General features: G+C 34.6%; 1 protein-coding gene across 50 annotated transcripts in view; it reads left to right on the top strand.

The window, feature by feature from the left end:
* Positions 1 to 16,580, top strand: part of LOC147068874 (inter-alpha-trypsin inhibitor heavy chain H4-like) — a 100,036-nt gene that overhangs the window by 13,160 nt on the left and 70,296 nt on the right. For all 50 annotated transcript variants that reach the window (XM_085951455.1, XM_085951446.1, XM_085951452.1 and 47 more), the window contains exon 2: positions 13,229 to 13,385. In XM_085951455.1, coding sequence (XP_085807581.1) covers positions 13,229 to 13,385 — 157 coding nt within the window. The remainder of the gene's footprint in view (positions 1 to 13,228; positions 13,386 to 16,580) is intronic.

Genomic DNA, 16,580 nt, shown 5'->3' with positions numbered 1-16,580 from the left:
TTCACGCCCGCAAAGGTTTCTGAATTGATACAACCATTTTCTTCTTCTTTTTCTTCTATTCTATCTTCTTCTATTCGTATGAGTTCTTATACCATTCATCCAATTGCGATGAAATTTTGACCAGTTGTTGTGAGCAAGCCCGCGAAGGTTTCTAAATTAGTACAAAAATCTTCTTCTTCTTCTATTCATATGCGTTCCTATACCATTCATCCGATTGCAATGAAACTTTGGTGAGTTGTTGTGCGCACGCCTGCGAAGGTTTCTGAATTAGTACAACCATCATCTTATTCTTCTATTCGAATGCGTTCTTATGCCATTCATCCGATTGCGATGAAATTTTGACCAGTTGTTGTGCGCACGCCCGCAAAGGTTTCTGAATTAGTACAACCATCTTTTTCTTCTTCTATTTGTATGCGTTCTTATGCCATTCATCCGATTGTGATGAAATTTTGACCAGTTGTTGTGCGCACGCCCGCAAAGGTTTTTGAATTAGTACAACCATCTTCTTCTTCTTCTATTCGTATGCGTTCCTATACCATTAATCCGATTGCAATGAAACTTTGGTGAGTTGTCATGCGCATGCCCACGAAGATTTCAGAATTAGAAAATCATCTTCTTCTACTATTCGTATGCGTTCCTATACCATTCATCCGATTGCGATGAAACTTTTGTCAGTTGTGTGCGCACACCTGCGAAGGTTTCTAAATTATTATTATATAACATACAAAGTTTGTTGTTTGTTTGTTCCATCCAATTTTGATTTTTTTTTTACTACATATTAATAACATTAATAACGTTTTCATATTTTGGATTCGATTTTAACTTAGTGTTCCTATGTTTGACCTTTACTCCTATTAGAATTATTTTCATATTGCCATATTGTATAACACAGATATTTTAATATTAAAAAAATAATTTCCTCTTATTATTTTTCAAATATCTAAGATAAATATAACCACGAAGCGACCCTGTGCGAAGCCGGGTACTTCAGCTAGTGAATTATAAAAAACTAACCAACACTATCTATATTATGTATTCTTAATTCAACGAAAACAAATACTATTGACCACTATATTTGTCGGATCGCCCGTTTCATACCTAAACTATTTTGTGTTGGCTTATGCGGGGCTTAATTGAATTTTAAAAACTAATTTAAATAACTAAAAATTGTATTCTTAGTTCTACGAAAACAAATAAGTATGACTGGCAAAGTTTAGTATACATTACACTGTTTATGCCCAATCTTAACAGCCTACCTCAACCTCTCGCCACTGCTATATTATATATGCCATATGGTATTTAGCATAGCAATTTTCGTCCGTTTTCTCGGTTTACTGTGCACAAAGGTCCGAAATTAATTAACCAATCAACAGAAAATTACAAAGTTAGTTTTATTGCATTTAATTAATTTGCTTGAACAAATCTATGTATGTATTAACACCCTCTTTTTATGACGGCACCTCTCTGGAACCGTCTTCCGACTGCGCGATCTTGTAAAAGCTCATTGGTCACACATTTCGGTTAACGATTCCATTCGTCGTAATTTTTGTACTGAATAATGTTTGAATTTAGTTACGGCTTGTCGGCATGCCAATTTTTTTTTCTCAAAAAATCAAACAAACATTATACTCCTCTTTGTAAGTTCTATCATGCCTCAATAAATCAGTTCACCAAAACAGTGTGACTCCTGAAAAAACCACTCCCACACTAAAACATTTTCCCTCTCGCATACGATTCCTCCCTGCATTCGCCCAGAGCTATAGGGCGGTTTGTTAATACGTATAGGGATTGCAATACCGAATGAAAATGTAAATACCGGTTTTTTCCTTATTTATTATTGAATATCGGTATTCGTTAAATCATTAAAATACAGAAGTACTTATGAAAAAATTATGTTATAGCAAAAACCTTCCTACATGTTGACATTTAAAAAAATGTATTGTAGAACTGGTGAATTTTACAAATAATTTAAACACATTGATAATTTTAATTAAAGCCTTCAATTTAAATGTAAATTGGCTGTATAATTATAGAATAATTGAACATTTGTCACGGATGTTTCTATTTCGAATATTATTATGATATTTTGTTTTATTATTATTTCACCTCTGTTGGATTCTGTCAATATTTTCATTTTAGCAGCACATAACTTAAAACCATATTTTTTTTGAAAAACGTAAACGAGTGTGCTTTCTTAATCCCAAAAATTTCGGTATTTTGGATTTTTAAAACTGGTATTTCGGTATTTATAAATACTGGAATACTGGTTTTAAAATACCGGTATTGCAATCCCTAAATATGTATCTCTTTCATGTTGTATTTTCTTCGTGATTCACGATAGGTTTGAAGGCCTCCATATAATATTTTACGTGTAGAATAAGCCGCCATTGAGTGTTATAAATACGAGTGCAGTAGATAATAGAATAATTATTGTACTGCAATATTTTTCACACCTCTTGCACTTCGAAGACAGACTATTTGTAGTTGTTCAGCTACAAAGTTTAATTTTTTATATATGAATAGACAATTTTGATTCATATATATAACTGTTTATAATGTTTATTTATTTTATGCACTTGTACACTGTATTACATTTTGAGGATGTATATATTAGATAATATTAATTTAGTTATCTATGTGAATTAAGAGCAGAATGCAGAAACATTTGTCATAACTAAAATGTCCTTAGCTGAAAACACTATGCAGAAACATTGTCCTTAGTTCAGATCATTTCTATTGAAAATACTACCATATTTAAAAATTCTCTTTCCTATAGTTTAGGTAAATTATTTTATAATTGTTAAACGATGACAAAAATATGACAACTGCATTTTATAAATGCAATAACTATAAATACATATTAATATTTAATTATAATACTCTTATGTTTCCGTTATAAGTCATTATATGTGATTCCACAGGCACCGCAAGATATTTTTTTAACATGGTAACACTAGCGTCAAGTGTCATTCTTTCATCTGGCATCTTGTATTACATACTGCGGGCTGGCGTATAAAAGTAAAATAATATTCTGCAAGTACATGCCAAACGAATTAACACTATCAATATCTATATTGAGATACATTTTTAAATTAATTTGAGTGTATGGACTGTTTTATAGACATGCGAATTTATTTTGACAGCAGCTGTCAGTGGTAAATGGTAATACAGAAGGGGGCGTGTTCATAACAAAAGTAGTATATGGTTAAGGATTCCTTAACTCTATGCTCAGGATTGTCTATAGTTAAGTCATGCTTTTCGGCAACTTATCCTTAGGATCGAAATCTTGGATTCTGCATAGGGCCCTTAGTGTTTAATAGTTTTATGTAATATAAGGACAAACACAGTATGCGTGGAACGACTATTTAATTGAGGAGTTAATTTTAAACTGCTTGATTAAAAGGTTTGATACCAACTGAATATTATAAGATGTTCGAGTGAAGAGTAATTAATTATCGTCTAAGATCGTAAATTGATTATATTTTCTGTTGATATGTTACTATACAGATGAGTTTAGTTTAGATAAACGGACCCAACTAACGTTTTTATGTATTTTCAGCAATGAATGTGAACTATGCCAAAGGGTACCAAGTTAAATTCGGCGTAGTTCTCATTTTATTTACATTATTTTCCTTTTGTTTACCGGACAAAAATATTCTATACGACAAAATTTCTGTTAATGATATAAAAATGAACCAACTGTAAAGTATCATAAGAGGCAAGAGGTCAAGGTTTTTTTGATGATATGGAGTCCTCTATGTTTACCTAAGTTATTTTTTTTAGATTATTGAAGATATACAAATAAATTAATATATATTTGCACTTGGTTGTTTTGTCATAAATAATTAGTTTACAACTTCTAAAGTAATATGGAGTAATGAAAAAGAGAATCACCTGCTGTTCCCTTTATGCTAAATGGCTGCAAGTAATGGTTTGTACGGAAAATATCATAAAGTGAAAAGGAACCAACTGAATTATTGATTAATATTATAAGATATATTACTGCATTTTATATTCTCTATCTGGTAATAGCGATATATGAATAATAGTCGTTAAACTCAAATTGAAGCGTGTCTGGGTATTGGGAATTTACCCGGAAAATGCGTGGGGGAGGGGGTACGCGGTTAAAGCGTAGTGAGAAGCTATAAGTTGTACGCGGGGTAAATGTGAAAATCTGTGGCACATTCTTAATTTTATTAATAAAATTGGAACTTCATCATCAATACCCAATGCTATACGGCCATATCTTTAGATTTTTTCATTATTTTTTCTTTATATCTTTATTTTTCAGAGGACAAACTACCGATACCAACTCGCGATTTATTATATCTACCTACTAGTTCAGGTGGTGTCATTACGAGTAAAATAGGAACTCTAAATAAAAAAATATATTTTCTTGTCAGTCGTTCGAGGAGTAGGTGTATCAAAGAAATGGTGAGAGCTATCATTATAGTGTCCACTCCGTTAAATGAACTTCATTTAAAAAAAAAATAGTTTATAAAGTTTGAAAACCGCTTTAAGTGTGAGATATTTGTCATTCTTGTCACGTTTTAAATGTATAGATTTTCTCCATGGACGTCCTACCGTCAATGTATAAATACGCTGGAAATGTTTTCAAGCATTTTACTTTCGCTCAAAATGTAACTCAAAAATATTGTCTCTTGTCATCCAATAATAAATAACAACCTCTAATTAAAACGCTATATCTATATGACATACTGATACTAAGACTGTCTTTTAGATGAAGGTAAACGATTCGTATCCAACAAGAACAACAGGTACACCTATGACTTGGACAGTAAAGTTTTACTTATAAAATTTAAGTATAATGGTATCAGATTCTTGTAACAGTGCAGACGACTCGTCTAGGTTTTGATATCGTTACATTCAAATAAAACTAACACTGTTCCAAAGTGATTTCGTCATGTACGCAATACAAGAAGAATTACTGTCTTTCCTCTACCTAACTGTTCACATATTATATATTACTATTGTACGACCAGGGAACACGGAATTAATGGAAACTGAAATACCTATCGGGTGTGGAGTAATAGGAAACCGATTTCGAGTGTGGAAGAATATGGGATAAACTTAAATACGTGTGAAGAATACATCATTCTAAGCTTGTCCTTCGTTCTGACAACTGTTCTCAGTTTATGCACTGACGCTCATTCAATATTGATATATTGTAAGGTTGTTAAAATTGACAAATTATTATCAGAAGAGAGAAGAAAAAATAAAAATGTATACACAGCACTGAAAAATATATATGTATTTGGGGAGAGCATTTTATTATGCTCTAGACTAGAATCTACAGCCATACACTGAACAAATGACATATTTTCTTATCGTTGTGCTGGATTCTATAAAAAGGTTGGCCACCAACTTTCAGTACACCTCCCCAATCTGGGCCAGTCGTATCAGATCCCTAACGCCTTCTACCTACCTCGTGCCATTTACGGAGGTTGCGATGCCAGGAGAATCTCCTTTAACCTACCCTTCTGCTGCCCTTCTACCTTCCTGCATCATGATTTGGAGTAAATCACACTTCTCACTGCGAAAAGTGTGGCTTATTGGCTCGTCTTAGAGACAGAAACATTATACAGAATAATATAAGTGTGCATTGTGTTTATAGTTCTTTTCGACACTTTTTTTTCAAAAAATAAATACAGTAAATAGTAATTGTTGTTGTTTACACGCCGCTGGTTTTTTGAATTGAACAATGCAGTGATTCCGCGAATTAACTAACCACACTATAAACAATGTCCTAATCAGTACCGCCATCATTACATTTGCACTTCTGCACTTCCCTGTGTACAATGGTATTTTACTATAATTCTCAAACTGCAGGTCGCAACAGATTCTATACATTTTATTTTCCTTCTTTCTATAGTTATTGTTTGAACCGACCAATTGGTGGCCCTTGTAGTCCAATGCGTAAGGTACTTGATCCTCATCCTTGAGCACCGTGTTTGATTCCTGGTGAGGTCACAATACTTCATCTACTTAAGTGACTATTATTTCGTTGCTAATACCTACTAGAGGGGAGTTGGAAATACTGTCACCAGTTTGTGTACTCAAGTTTCGGATGAAACTGCCCATACTCAGTATGTGTGGCCCAATAAACTTATTCCAAAAAACTTGTGATGATATCATCGCAAGTCGCTGTTCTGTGCACTCGCCACTTGGTAGACTTTCAACACTATTACCATTAAATGCGCGCGAACGAGATAGCACTTGAATATAGGTATATTTTAATTTATTAGTCTATTGCGTTCGAATGTATGAATAATAGGTCATAAATTTTGTGTCGCAGCACAGTGGTGAGATTGAGATGACGCACAGGCTTGGGCTTGTTATATGACCACTCAAAACATGTTTAAAATTTTTTTAAAAAATCACTGTTATTCATTTTTGTCAAAAAGAATATTGTAACTTAACCGAAAATCAACTCATAAATTTAAAATGTGTTTAAAATTTTATAATAAATGGGACGTTTCGATAAGCGAAGCTCAGCTCGCCAAACGCTCAAAATAGTATTCCAAATACTAGTAAGTATTTTGGAACAAGTTTCTATACTAAGTATTTTTTTATACTGGTACTTAGTCTTCAAAATCGACCAGTTTTCCCATAATTCGACGAGAGTCATAACTCACATTTTGCAATTTTGTCATTTTTTAGGTAAATATATAGTGATTCTAAAAGCATCAATCTATATAGGTAAAGAAAAATAGTTGGCCATCAAAAGTCACTTTAAGCCACGTGAAAATTGTTGACAAAGTTGTCTGTTTGTATCATAACTCACATTAAAATTTGCTAATGAATGATGTGAGTTCTGTCATCAAAGCCTTTCTAACCAATCACGGTGCTCTATTTCGAACAGTTTATTGTGTGTCTGCAGCATTGAGCGTATTATATGTATTTAAAAAAAATAGTAATGTAAATGAACTCATCCAGTCATTATTAATATTCAAGGGAGTTCAATACTTTTTTTTCTAATTACAAAAAAACAGTGTAAAGGTTTTTTGCGATTATCTCAAAACTCGATTTTTGGAATATGAGAGTTGTTGTGACTCTACCTAAGCTACTCAAATGTTGTATTACTACAACACTGCTGTCATTGGCCCCTTGGCCTGTTGTAGTGTTAAAAGGAAAATTTAAGAAAAAACATACAAAAATATTCTGCATACAGAGAATCTCGACAACCAGGCTCGCACTATATGTGATAATGTAATGCATTGACCAATATTAAAATATTCAAAAGTATGTTACGTACATCCACCGAACTTTACGAGTTCGTCTATCTAGCAGGTTTTAGGGCGTACCTGTGGTCATTTAATTTCCCTTTGGTACCACTGTATGAAGGCATCTGTCCAGCGGTAGTTCACTCGCCGAGCAACATATCTACCCCACTGCAATTTCATCTGCTCAGCGACCTCTATCGCATCTCATACTCTTGGCTGCTTCCTAATCCATTAGTTTCTTTTGTAGTCCTTCAACGTCATGCCCAAAATGCACCTTTCTGCGCCACGTTGGGCTATTTATATTTTTTTGATTTATTTTACATTAACGATTTATGCACACGTATACTTGAGCACTATCTGGGACAACAAGTGTCTATAGATGGATGTATATTTGATGAAATTTTTCGCAGAGCAAAGCTAGGCTGGAGTGCTTTTGGCCGCCTGAATAATGTCTTCAAAAGTGACCTTCCACTGTGCATAAAGCGCAAACTGTTCAACCAGTGTGTGCTTCCCGTGATCACATATGCGTGTGAAACATGGACCCTAAGTAAAAGAGAGATCCAGAAACTTAGAGCAGCACAACGTGGTATGGAGAGGTGCATGCTGGGCATAACGCGAAAGGACAAAAAGAGGAATGAGTGGATAAGGAAGCAGACAAGGGTTTTCGATGTAATAGAGTTTCTTAAAAGCCTTAAATGGAGATGGGCTGGACATATAGCTCGAAGAAGAAAAAATCGTTGGACAAATCTAGTCATCCAGTGGTATACAAGAAGTACAAAACGTCCTCAAGGTAGACCTAGAGGCCGCTGGATCGATGAAATGATAAAGTTCTGCGGAAGTATGTGGCAACGCAATGCACAGGACCGATAGCAGTAGAAGCAGCTTGAAGAGGCCTTCATCCAGCAGTGGATAGATTCAGGCTGATGATGATGATGATGATACTTGAGCACTGGTAGCACACATTGGTTGGACACGTTACGCTTAAGATGCAGTGGGAGGTCAGTTTTTAAAGATACCATTCAGGTGTTCAAATGTACCGTTGCCAGTTTGATTCTGTGAGCAGTCTCAAACAAGTAAAGATGGAGGCGACTTATTAATTGGATTCTGCACAGGGGCAGCCGAATTGCTTGAGGCGGACCTGTCGTTAATTTACTAAATTAATTTTTACCCGATCTCGCATGCATACGTGATTTATTTCATAGAGTCAAAACATCAATATTGACTCTATTTTCAAACACCGAAACCTGCTTGTCATTTTTTTTAAATGTCATCGAAAAACCGTGATTTGGTATATTTGATTAGAAATAATAAAAAAGTGGACATAAATAATGGGTGCGTCCATAGAGTAATACATAAGACTCGAGAGAGGGTTTTGTGGGGTCGCTTGTACATGCGACCGTTTTCTATAATTTCATATTAACACAATTTTAAACACATAACATGGCGCACTTTAGTACCCCAATCGCCATGTCCACGCTTTGTTCGCTTTCATCTTCAACTTCTCTTCAATTCAGTTTAGCGCGTTCCTTAAATTGAATATGTTGGTCGCATTCCTTAATCTATCTATTCACATGTGCGTCAAATCGTTTTCTTTTTTTCCACCTGTGTAGTAGACGTAAAGCAGTGTTTTTCATCAGTGGTAAATGCACACTGTTGATGAGTGCGCATAGTGCTTGAAGATGCTGAAAGGCGAAACCCTTATCACAAAAAATGACTTAAATGGAACAGTACAAAACGTAAATCCATCAGAATATAAATTCAGATTCCATCAAGTACCCTCGGTCGATAGTACTAATATTATAAACATCCTAGCTAGGATTGTTGGTTGTTTATTAAGAGCGTACATAAGTGAAACGGAAAATAATTTTCAACAGTATGTGGAACGATATTTCGCAGTCGTCGCCAATCGGAGACTGACAGTCGAGGTGAGAGCACGTTTTGTGATGGCGTCGGAGGAATATATTCTTAAATCGTGTAAAGATAACTAAAAAACGTTCCGCATGTACTTGAAAAAGGAAACATATCAATGAATATACTATTATTATTACGAATATAATAATAAACATAACATTCAAAGGACGCATGTTGAATTTTTATGACAAATTATATTTCGATCGGCTCGCGTCATTTGCACAATCCGCGCATCGCCTAGTCACGATCTTTTTAGACCATGCCTCAGCTGAAGTATAGCATTAAGATCAATCCAAGTTATAAATAATATATTGTAGGAAAGACGTACTGACGCATTCAAATTTACCATACCTTAGACTTCAGTGCATATTCTATTCTATACACAAGACTGGTATCCGCAGCTATCGAGGGTGGTTTTTCATGTTTGTATCGAAGTATTATAATTGTTACAAAAAGTTAGCTGTCAAAACTGTCTATCTCGCTCTAAAATTTAGCACACCCAAGAGAGGATGTAACTATTGTAATTGTTACAATAAGTGCTAATAATTCGATACAAAACACCCTCGATAGCTGCCGATAGTAGTCTTGTGTATAGAATAGATGCGCTGGAGCAATTAAGGTGCTGAGGATTAAACGAGTACAAGAAATATATATTTAAAAAAGAATTAGGAGCAGTTTTCAAAATCACCACGTCATACCAGCGGTTTATACGTTAAATGTAATTCAAACATTTGTATGAAATGATATAACTTTTTTATTTCTAACATTGCAGTAGGTATATCTCATGGTCATTTTTGTGTTCAAAACAACCGTAGGTATATTATAATTTAAATATTTATTTGACTTGTCCTTCAAACACTAAAAAACATCAATAACATAAGTAATTAGCAGTATTTATTCATGAAATAATAATTATGGACTATTTTTAGAACGAGACGTCATTTACATGATGTTGATTTTCCTTCGAATACATGTTTGTACAGTGAAATTATGCAACATTATTTGAAAAAAAAGGTGTACGGCCCCCTTTACAAAAAAGCATACTCACATATGCAAACATCATAATATTATCTCTTACATATTATTATGGTCACCAGACGACTGAAGCATTTCATCGACAGACATGAATACCTACGGAACAAGCAGGTTTTGTTACGGGCAAGGGAACTCGCGAACAAATTTTTAACATCATTGATTTACATTATAGAGAGTTCAATACCCCTCTGATTTTATGCTTCATTGTCTATCAGTAGGCATTTGATTGTATTAGAAGGAATATGTGGAAAGTTTGATGAAACTGTTCGCAGAGTGAAGTTAGGCCGGAGTGCTTTTGGCCGCCTGAATAATGTCTTTAAAAGTGACCTCTCACTGTGCCCAAAGCGCAAAGTGTTCAACCTGTGTGTGCTTCCCGTAATCACATATGAATATGAAGTATGGACCCTAAGTAAAAGAGAGATCTAGAAACTTTGAGTAGCATAACGTGGTATGGAGAGATGCATTAGCATTATTAGGTAGGAGCTATCTGGGGGCAGTCTTCACTCTGCCCTGAGAGAAACATCGGACCGAGAGTGGTGGAGAATTTTGTTCGCTCATAATTGACTGAATTGTGAGGTGGATACGAGCCTCGTTCATAAATTAATGACCAAAAGGAGAGAGAAATATTCATACCACAGCCACTACATCCTAAAGCGGAGCCTCCAACCTATCGCTAATTTTAAGAGTAGTGTAATATCTCCGAGGTAATTCCGCGATGTAATCTTAAGGGTATTCCGTGTATGTTTAACAATTTTTTTTTGTATTTTAAAATAAATCCACTTGGGTTATTGAGCTGTTAGCACTCGACATCATTATTACGAAGCACTGATCGCGACCTCACGTTGTGGTAGCCAAGTAACATGCAACCCTACGCCATATTGGATAAACAATCATTTTTATTTGTCAAGAAATACACTAAAAATAATTCCAAAATAAAATTTTACACGTGAATTATCATTCAATTGCATCGCATAGACACATATTTTAAAATGTCAACGTGGTTCAAGAGAAATGGCGACTTTTTTTGCTATTTGAGCAAATTCGTGGTGTGTGTTTATGACCCTCAGGCTAGAGCCCTGTCAGCCCGCCCTTATGGGTCCCAAGCACAGAACAGATAATTCCGATAGGCTATATACCAATACAGTAAATTTTGACGCAGGGTTTTGAATGTGTGAGTGTCATACGGAATGAACTACGCGTTATAGACGTGCAATAGTGTGTGTAATACACCAATTTTAAATGAGCGTCAATGCATAAAACGAGAGCAGTTGTCAGTATTCGACGTATGGCGTATTCTTGACACATGTTTAAATTTATCCTTACTCGAGATCGGTTGCCTGCTTCTCCTTACCCGTTAGGTATTTCAGTTCCCAGTATTTCTGAGTTCCCTGGGCCCAATCACGATATAACCAAATCGTAATTTCAAACAATATTTGGCTGACGTTATAATTTCTAATGGATAATCTATTATTTTAATACGCAGAACTGACAAACTAGTATGACCTTAACAAATTTAGCTATTATACTACTAATATTATTGGCCTTTGTGTTTTTCGCAATCCTGAATAATTGTGGAAACAACATAATAATATATTACCTAACCTAACAGACTTTCCCGTGCACCGTGATAGGCTATCATTATCAACGTAACCTTTTAACATTTGACATTGCGATAAAAATTTTCGACACATATACCGAAAAGAAATACATATTTAGGTGAATTAGAACTTTTAATTATAAGCAAACAATTTCTTGTTAGCTCAGTGCCGTCTCCTCTGTGAAGGATGGCATTATTTTTTCTGTGGCTACAGCCCGGAATGGAGCAGAGCACCTCTCTCTTTAGATTAATCAAGCCTGAGCATATCTTTTTGCACAAGCAACGAATGGTTCATTTTTCAGCTGTCAAAATCAGATCCCAGATTGCTTGACATATTAATCGCCCTTTTTCGTTTCAAATTGAATTATAAAAAAATCTCAAATCGAATATATTAACTATCAGTGTTATTTATAAAAAATATACATTCCTGTTATTCATCAGCTGTCAAAGACAGACTAGTCCTTCACACAAAAACCGGTGGTAATATCGATTTTAAAAAAATATGTAGAATTGATATATATACATTACATTTGTAAAAGGTGTATTAATGTTAGTGTGATCTGAAACTAAGTGTACACGACAGACGCGTCAGTATGAGCACTCTATAGACAATGACAGGTCATCCATAGACAACGGGAGTGAGAGTGAATGTATCGGCTTTCTCTTCGGTCGGCAATGAGGAGAGTCGATTTTCCACAGCCACTGAAACTGATTTTTCTAACACCTTATTTTCGTTCTGGTCCTTTAAAGGTGAAGTCGTCAATAGGCTTGGTGAATGGCGTTAATCTCGTAAAAGAATGTAAAGAGCTCATGATCGCAGTGACGTCGCAATCTTCGCAGATGGAGATATGAGTAGTTTTAAGTTGTTTACGGTGTCAAAAAATGCTAGATTTAACGCCTTTCGGCAGAAGCGAATGCTAAATCTGGAAAGAGAAATGCTAAGTTAGCAGCTCTGGATAGGGGGTGAAGCAAAAACATTGCAGAGTCTAATTTCTTTGGGGTGAAGGTAGTAGAAAATTTTACGTCACGAGACCAACGAAATATTGTGTCTGAGAAGAATGCCGTTGTCAATTGCCGGTTCAATAAGACAATAATATACTGAAGCTGGCACTACAGACCATTCAAGTACATGACTTCTCTATCCCGAGCTCTCTATCTCTCTCCAGTCGGTCTTCCGGGGACGGCCCAGGGGTTCCTAAAAAAATTGTAGAAAGCTCTAGTTCCGTGGCATCTAACAACATGACCGGCCGCGTATGTAGAATAATATATCAATATCCGAAGCTATTTATTCTAACACAGTTGGCCCAATTGGCATTACCAGCGGAAGGTTAGTTCTGCACCTTGGCACAACAAATAACTGATGCTCTCGATTTGTAAGATAGTTATCGTTTAATACAGTTAGTTTGTATCTATCTAATGTTGTGTTTTCCTTTTCTTTCAGATGCAAGAGTGCTTTGGCACTCGCGGCCCTGGTGGTGACCCTATTCTGCGCCCACGTGACGGGGGCCCCCGGCGCTACGGTCACCCCATCCTTAGTTGTATCTAATGTACCTGCCACATCCGACGTCAAAGATGCGCCAAAACCGGAAAAGTCAGAGGTGAGTTGTTAGTTAGTTTACTCATTGGCATACTAGGTATACTTTAACCGTCATTTACGTGAATCAGAATATACGCCCACGATGGCCGAGCGGCTTACGCTTCGGCTTATAACGTAGTGGGATCGAATCCTGGGCCTGTCATATTGTTTTTTAATGTGTGTTTGAGTTGTTGACAAAGTTAACTGTCATAATTTACATTTTTCAATGAATAATGTGAGTTTTGTCACACCTTTCTAACCAATCAGGGACCTCTATTTCTGTGTACATGTATATTGTATAGTGTGCTGTATCTGCAACCTTATGAATATTATATATTTAAAAAAAAAAAAACGTAAATCGACTCACTCACTCATTACTACTCAAAGGAGTTCAATACTTTTTTCTAATTACAAAACAGTGCTCTGCTGTTTTTTTGCGATTATCTCAAAACTCGATTTTTGGAATATGTGAGTTATGTATCTAGTGATACCAAGTATCATAATGCCTAAATCTTTATCTGTTTCTGGGCGGATGAAGGATTGAGTGTAGGTACGGTCAGTCGGTGACCTACCCTTGGGCCTTGAACGTCGCCTCTAAATACAATTTGCCACCTTCTCGCGCCAAAGCGTGCGTTTACAAAATAATGTTGCTAATAATTAATTGTTACTTGTCAATCGAAATATACTTACGTAATACTTAATGTCTTAAGTAGAAACGTATAAATCAACACCCTACGTAAACCCATACCTTATCACTAGGTAACTCAAATAATGATTTAATTGTGCATATCGATACCCTATTTCAATAAAGAAACAACTCAAAATTTCAAGGTTATGAGTTAATAATTCCATTCGACGTAGAGAGGTCTTCTCTTTATAATTCTGCAAAAAAAGAGTCAAAAATTTCTTCAAAAATCGGATAACCCTTTCTGAGATTAATCATTAATTCAATTATTACTGAAATGTCTGGGTTAATTTCTTTATAAATTGTAAAGTTTCTATGCACATTGCTGAATTACATTAAACTAAATTTAAAAAAAACATACATTTCCCTCAAAATTAAGGTTTTAAAATTAAATTGAGATTTTGAGCAAAAAAATCGAATGTCATCTTAGAACAAGCATTTTTGAGATGTTTCCCTTTTGAACTATGGTATCGATATGTTTAAATTCTAACGAGAAAGGAGTTCTTTTATTACAACGTTTTATTAGCTCGTATTCTTATATTTTGTCCAGTGGTTCTTTGTCCGGTACAAATCTTGCAATCGATTTTTAACTAACTTCCCGACTAGCTAGACATTTGAAACTTTTAGAATATATCAGAACACGACGCCAATGCAGTCTTTAATATTTTTAGCCATCTTTAAGTAGAATTGAATTCATTTTCAGTTAATTCTATTTTGTATGAAAAGTTATTTCGACACCATTATTGGTTGCTAGGGTCTGGGGTCCTAGCAACTAGATTATTAATAATATATACGTGCGTTACTATGGAAATCAATATGACATTTCAGTATTATTTCTATCAAGTGCGAATTTATTTGATCGTTTAAGCTAGTCGAGTCAAGTTTATATGATTCAACAGAAAATTTAAAAACGTTGTATATAAAAAGTTCTTTTTATTTTGCAATTATTTTTATATAGCTTCAGACATGATAAATCTCCGTATTCGGAAATGTGTACGTAAACAGTTCACCGCAGGACACTTATTCGTGCGCCGCAGTACTTGCGTGAAACATGAGTTCGTGTAACATTTAATCAAATGACGAGTTCTTCGTTGAACATTTCAGCGTGGAGTATATTTGTACGTCTGCTACAACATGTGGAGATGTCTTTATTATCTTAGGTTAGGTTAGGGTTAATCTAATTGGAACAGTACTATTTGCAAACTATCGCCGCATTTTGTAAGATACGTACAAATGTATTCCACGGTGAAATTTTCAACGAAGAAGTCGTCATTTGATAAAATGTTATACGAACTTATTTTTCACGTACTGCGGCGCACGAATAAGTGTCCCACGATAAACTGCATACTTACGTACAACTTACAATCTCAATCCTCAATAAAAAAATTAAAAAATATGTTAGGAGCAAAATTTTAACTACCAAGTAGTAGATAGATATTTGTTAAAATTCCTCGTCTACTCTATGTATAGAATCATTTCATTCAAATGGGACAATAATTAATTTCCCTAGCGTCCAGTTGTTCCATTCCCATCGTGGCTGTACGTACAATTGAATGTCGTGCTGTTTACATACAGTTAATAATAGGGTTTGCAATGCTGATATTTCAAAACCGGTATTCAATTATTTATCAATACCGAAATACCGGCTTCGAAAATCCGAAATACCGGTATTTTTGCTTTTATGGAAGCATACACGTATATGTTTTCTAAAATGATTTTTTTTCATTATTTACTACTATATTATACAGTGTATAAATTGTATGCTGCCAAAACGCAAATATATTGACTGAAAACAACAAAAGTTACAAAATATTAAAACAAAATCCCTCAAATTGTCGCGATGAATTAAAGTATTTCGAAAAAGAAAACATTCGTGGCAAATGTCTCCAAATTTTCTATAACTATTGATCCAATGTTGATAATACATCCAACAAACGTAGTATTTTAGAGAGATTTTCCTATACCCGGACTAGTATTTTGTAAAAATTAACATTTCTAAAATATTATCATCTATACCTACATATTTATAAAGGTTAACATAATAAATGTAGATAGATTGCATGAAAATAGATTTTAATAGTTATATTTATTGATAGGTAGTTCTTTTTTATTACAACGTTTTTCTTAACTGGTATTCTTATTTTTCCGGTGGTTGTTTGTCCGGTACAAGTCTTGCAATCAATTTTTAACTAACTTCCCGACTAGCTAGACATTTTAAACTTTTATAATATATCAGAACACGATGCCAATCCATTCTTTTAATACTTTTAGCCGTCTTTAAGTAGAATTGATTTCATTTTCAGTTAATTCTGTTTTGTATGAAAAGTTATTTCGGAAGAAATCCTTAAAAAGTAAAACTATTATTGGTTGCTAAGTGAGTCCTAGCAACTAAATTATTACTATTACTATATACGTGCGTTACTATGGAAATCAATGACATTTCAATACTATTTCTATCAAGTACAATTTTTTTGATCGTTTAAGCTAGTCAAGACAAGTTTATATGATTCATCAGAAAATTTAAAAATGTTG

Source organism: Rhyacophila brunnea, unplaced genomic scaffold (assembly GCF_057557595.1).
Source record: "Rhyacophila brunnea isolate RB1 unplaced genomic scaffold, BYU_Rbru_1.0 scaffold_24, whole genome shotgun sequence".
NCBI lineage: Eukaryota > Metazoa > Arthropoda > Insecta > Trichoptera > Rhyacophilidae > Rhyacophila > Rhyacophila brunnea.
This window is presented reverse-complemented; position numbering and strand designations above follow the sequence as displayed.